The sequence below is a fragment of the Phascolarctos cinereus genome, unplaced genomic scaffold, assembly GCF_003287225.1.
Source record: "Phascolarctos cinereus isolate Bilbo 61053 unplaced genomic scaffold, phaCin_HiC Scaffold_9;HRSCAF=440, whole genome shotgun sequence".
Classification (NCBI taxonomy): Eukaryota; Metazoa; Chordata; class Mammalia; order Diprotodontia; family Phascolarctidae; genus Phascolarctos; species Phascolarctos cinereus.
In genome coordinates, this window is record NW_027556402.1 from 245,645,967 (window position 1) to 245,651,966 (window position 6,000).

Consider the following 6,000-nt stretch of genomic DNA (forward strand, 5'->3'; position numbering starts at 1 on the left):
TACATCCTTCTAAAAGTCCCTCTGTTGTCCTATCCCCTTATCCTCCCATTTCTTTATAAGTTTAGAAGACTTTTATAGGCTTCTAGATGTATATGTTATTCACTCTTTAATCTAGCTCTGATGAGAATAAGGTTACAGCACTACCAGCCCTCCACCCCAACCTGCTTCTAGTTCATGACTCATTTGTATGAGATAATTGCTCCATTTTATCTATTCCCACCCAATTTTATTTTTTAGAACCATCACATCATATTTAACTCAACCCCAAACTTTCTGTGTATGCTCTGTCAAACTACCCAAGTACAAACTACCCAATGATAACATTCTTAAGAGCAAAGACAACATTTTCCCATATAAGAAGTAAACGGTTTGACTTTATTGAGTCTCTTATGAGGGATCTTTAATGTTTGCCTTATGTTTCTTCTGGATCTCACATGTCAAATTTTCCATTGGGTTCTGGTCTTTTCGTCTCAAATACCTGAACATCCTTTAATTCACTTAATGTCTATTTTTTTCTCATTCAGGATAACACAGAGCTTTGCTTGTATACCTTGTGTGCAAACCCAGCTCATTTGTTCTTTGGAATATGATTTTCCAAGCCCTTCAGCCTTTTAATATAGAAGCTGCTAAATCATGTGCTATCTTGACTGTACCTCCACAGATTTAAAATTGTTTTTCTTTTCTTGTTGCTTGTTGTATTTTCTCCTTAACCTGGGAGCTTCAAAACTTGGCTATGATATTCCTGTGAGTTTTCTTCTTGGGATCTCTTTCAGATGGTGGCTGATGGATCTTCACAGTTTCTCTTTTACCTTCTCCTTCCAAATCTTAAGGGCTATTTTCCATAATAATTTCTCATAATAGTGTATCTAGACTCCTTTTTAAAATCATAACTTTGAGGTATTCCAACAATTCTTGTATTGTCTCTCCTTGATCTGTTCTGCAAATGAGTTGTTTTTCTAATGGGATCTTTCACATTCTCTTCTCTTCTTTCATTCTTTTGATTTTGTTTTATTATTTTTTTATGTTTTATAATGGAATTATTTTTTTCTTGCCCAATTCTAGTTTTTAAGATGTTATTTCCTTCCTTAAATTTTTAAATATCATTTTCCAATTGGTGGGCTTTTCTTTCATAATTTTCTTTAATTGCTCTTACTTTTTTTCTTAATTATTTGCAACCTCTTTCTTCTATTTTTAAAGTGCTTTTTTAAAAGCTCTTCCAAGAACTCTTTTTGGACTCATTACCACTTGACATTTGTCTTTGAAGTAAGAATGGTTTTTTAAATTTTACTAGCTTCTTCTCAATATGAACCCTTATCTTCTTTATTCTCATAGCAGCTATCTATGATCAGATTCTTTTTTCTCTGCTTACTTATTATTATTATTATTATTATAATGGCTTATTATTATAATATGGTTTTAGTCCTAAGGTATGGGAGATGATGCCTCAGGCCTCAGGCTTTTTGTACTGTTGTTTTCTGAGTTCTGTCTGCCACCCCACACCCCCTCCAAAGCAATCCTCTTTAACCCTAGCCATGACTTGGGCCCCCAGCCACACTGTCTCTGCAAATTCTCTTGTTCCCTGTCGTCCCTCCCATAGCTGCAAACTTTAGCTCACCCCTATGCCCTGGAACTGAAACCAGAGACTCTGCTCTCCTGCAAATGCCTACAGCCAGCAAGGTCCTGCCCTCTGGTACCTTATTCACCAGGTGTGTGCTTGCTCTCCCTCATCTGGTCAGCCCAGTTAGGCCTGGCATCACATAAGCATGGAGAACCCTTCTATCTTCCCTTGCTCACCTTGTTTGAACTCCACTCTATCCATGAGGTTTGAGTTGCTGAAGTTGAGGTTGCCATGCCCAACATAATTGTTCTGAGGGCTTGTTGTCTGTTGATTAAGCAGAGTCTGCTTAGATGTGTTGGTCAAACTTTCACCCCAGGAGATTTGGTCTTTCCTGAGATCCTCCCTTTTGATTACTTTTGTGGCTCAAAGTTCTCTAAGAGGCAGTATTTTACCTTGTTTGTGGGAGATTTTGGAGAGCATGGCATTTCCTGTCTTATTACCCTATCTTCCCAGAATCCTTTTTTTTGGGTTAATACTTTATAGCCATACTAATGTTTTAAAATTTATTTTGTATCTTGTTGCTTCACTGAAGCTTTTGATAATTATATTTTACTCATTTTCTGAGGTTTACCAAATATCCTTTTATGTTATCTGAAAATAGGGATAGTTTTTATCTCATCTTTGATATTTATATTTTAAATTTAATTTTATTGTTTTTTTCTTTTGGCTAGTATTATGTCAAATAATAGTGGGGAGAGAGATTACCTTTTCTTTGCCTACATTTGCATTAGGAAGGCTTTTGGTACTTTTCTGTTGCAAATAATATTTGATCTTTATTTTTGATGATATATAAGATGAATCTTTACTAGCCTAATTATTTTTAGGAGTTTTAACAGAATAGAATATTGAATATTGAAGGCCTTTTAAAAAAAGGTCTTTTCCCACTATAATTTTCACCATTTTTGTTTTTAATATGATAAATATTGCTAACTTCTCTAAACCCATTTTCAACCTATTTTCTATGCCTAATATTGTCTGTCTTTTGCAGTTCATCTTTTGACCACCACATTTATGACCAGAGATGGGATGAATACTTTATCATTAGTCACATGAAGCTACAAGTGGTGACTATATCTACCAGAGGTCTGAAATATTTCAGCGTTATTTTCCTTAATCTTATTTTTGTCATTGTGTAAAACATTCCCTTCATTCTGGTTACATTGTTCTACATCATTTCATACATGTCTTCTCATGTTTTAAAATTTCTCATATTTGTCATTTCATAAAGCAAAATAAGATAATCTACAGCATTTTAAAATCACTCTTGAATTGATGTGTTGAGGTTTTGGGGGGCTGGGACCCCAAAATAGGGACATGCAGGTGCTGCTCAAATGAATTTGTCCCAAGCCATCTTTCAGCCAAAGACGTGGTTTATTAGAATGTGGATAGAGGGTGGGCATGATTCTAAAAATCTGCCATTTTGGTCAGACTCTTAAGGAATATAAGCATTTCCCTTACAGCAGAAACAACCCCAGGTCTTCTGTTTTTCTTATTTAGCTCCCTTGATTCCCTTCGCAGATACTGTAGTTCTGAGGGAAATCTTCCTTATTGATTAATTATTTTTTGAACTGAATTTTTGCTGATATCCTTTCTATAATGCCTAAATTTTTCTCTGTGTCTCTGTTCCATATCCCTTCCCAGAGAGTTATAGCTTAAAACAAACAAAATTTTTAAGAAAAATGAAAAAAAGGAAACAAAAGTTATGCAATGTTCCATAGCTTTGGACCTTTGCCTCGCAGTGGCATAGGAAGAGATCCTTACTTACTATTTTCTGGAGAAAATTCTGTTTCTTATAATTTTGCAAGTTTTTAGGGGAGGAAGAAACATTAATTTTCAATTAGCCCTTCATTTCTAATCTTTGGCCTTATGTGAGTAGAGGTGGAAATGTGGGATCATTGGGTTAAAGAGATGAACTTTTAAGTCATTTGCCTCATTTTCCCCCCAAATTAATATCTAGTATATTTAGAAGCATTCCCAGTTCCAGAAATTGCATTTGTGTGCTTGTCTTACATAACACTTATAGTGTGGAATGTTCCTATAGTTTGTTATCCTTGTCAATTTGCTGAGTATAAGATGAAAGCTCAGAATTGTTTGAATTTATATTTCTTCTACCATTAGTGATTTGGAAGATGTTTTTATGTGGCAATTTATAGTTTGCAATTCTTCCTTTAAAAACAGTGTGTTCATATCCCTTGACCACTAATCAATACAGAAATACATATTGGTTTAACATAGTCGTATCAATTCTCTATATATTCTGGATACCAGACTCAATGAAGACATTTGCTATAACCCTCCATCCTGCCCCAACTAGAGAATTACTCTTCTTATTCCATTTTTGTTGAATTTTTTTAAGAAAAGTTTTTGAATTTCATTCAAACGTGATTGAAATTATTTATTTGTTTTTCAAGATCAACTCTTTTTTGTTTTGCCATGAATTCAACCTTTGTCTGTAGTTGTGAAAGGTCCCTCCTCCCATTATATTCTAATTTCTTGATTATGGGACCTTTTTATTCATGTTGCATATGCATTTTGAAATAATTTTATGATATAGTTTAAGTCATTGATCTAATTCTAATTCATGCTCATTTCTTTCCATTTTCCTTAGCACTTCTCAACTAGAGAGTCCTTCCTGAAAGGAGCTCTTCAGAACTAAGAGAGTAGCAAAAGACTTGGGAATTTGGGTGTCAGTGGTGATCATGGTGATCAGCATGAAAGGGCTGAATATTGGATAAAACAAGGAAAGCATGACCATGAAGTGGAGCCCCCAGTGTCTGGTTTCTCTAGCAGAAGCTGTATAAATGATGAAAGGGGAACTGGCTGAGTTAAAGCAGAGAAAGGTTATGGCCAGCATTATGATGGCTTTGGCGGCTCTGATCTCAGGGGAGGCTCTGGAGGAGAGACTGATGCTGTGAATGTGTTGGACTTGCTGGCTGTGTCTGTGCAGGACAGACACCATGTAGCCACTGGAGCAGATCATGAGACCCACAAACACAGCATCAACAACTGTCTCACAAATTAAAATTTTCATAATGCTTGTGGCTTGCAAGTCAAAAGAAATCTGCCCAATCCTCCATCGTGCATTACTGCTGTTCCTTGAAGTACTGTAATTCATAGGTGCAGCAATATCAAGAAGAAGACTGAAAATCCAGCTCAGGCTACAGCAGGAAGGAATACACTTTTGGGCTCTTGTTTTAACCTCTGCCCACTTAATGCTGCTGGGACTGATGGTGATGGCCTGGAAGACACTGAGGAGACAGGTGTTGCAAAGAGAAAGACTCTGGGTCACTCTTATGAAGTAATTTAAGATTTTACCCATTGTCTCATCTAGGAAAGTATTCCATCCCAAAATGTTTATTATTGTAGCAATGCCCCTCAAAAGAATCATCAAGACATGGGCAAAGGCCAAATTGCTGATTATTAAGCTTATTAGTCTTTTTCTGTGACCAGTGAGGTACTTAAGGCCATGTAGATAAAGAAGGGTCATGTTCCCCAGTATTCCAAGGGAAAGCATGGTGAAGTAGACAATCCCCAGAACTTCTTTAATGGAGCTCATTCCTTGACACTTTTGGAGAGCTTTGCTGTCAGATCTAAAGTCACCTGTGGAGAAACACAGGGGTATGTGATTTTTCCAATGTGAGGAATTCACAATAAAATTCCACAACTTACTCACCTTCTGTATGAGGTGTGGCGAACCTTCTCCTATAAATATTACCATTCTAGTAGTTTTGAAACATGGATTCATTGTATCAGCTCACAAATATTTATTAATCACTTACTGCACATGCAAGTAACGTACCATTTCCCTGCTGTCTGCAAACCATGCCTCTGCTCTTGGGTCATGATCATCACCTCCTTCCCATCAGGACCTTGGAATGCCCCTGGGCTCGGCAGATGTGAGGGTGAGCTTTTGCCTTACATTTCCAGGGCCCATGTCTCCAGGTCACTTCCTTTCTATTGCTTCACCAGGCACATTTCCCAGTACCCATTTCTGTAGTGTCCAATTTTCTTCTTCTTCCCTTAGAATGTAAGCTTCTTGAGGACAGACACTGTCTTGGTTGCTTTTATTCTTATCACTAGTGTTTAGTTCCTGAAATTTAGCAAGGGCATTTTGATGGTGTTTTATATAATTAGAATTTGATGTTAATGAATGAAGGGTGAAGGTGAAAGCTTGGGTCACCTTCACTCTTTAAGGGATAATAATCAGAAAAGCTACTGTATTTTTTCTTTTGATGTAAAAAAAATTAAATCCTTAAAGAGGAGTGTGTGTGTGTGTGTGTGTGTGTGTGTGTGTGTGTGTGTGTGTACTAGAGTAATACCCTCAGTCAGAAATTAAAGACTCCCTTGGAGAAAGGGTTGGGCAAGGTTACTTAACTACGTAT

The 6,000-nt window shown here is 36.6% G+C and overlaps 1 protein-coding gene across 1 annotated transcript; it reads right to left on the bottom strand.

The window, feature by feature from the left end:
* Positions 1-4,232: 4,232 nt before the first annotated feature.
* Positions 4,233-5,274, bottom strand: LOC110223986 (vomeronasal type-1 receptor 1-like). The gene has a single exon (XM_021009773.1). The coding sequence runs from the start codon at positions 5,172-5,174 to the stop codon at positions 4,233-4,235; it is 942 nt and encodes a 313-aa protein (XP_020865432.1). The 5' UTR covers positions 5,175-5,274.
* Positions 5,275-6,000: the final 726 nt, after the last annotated feature.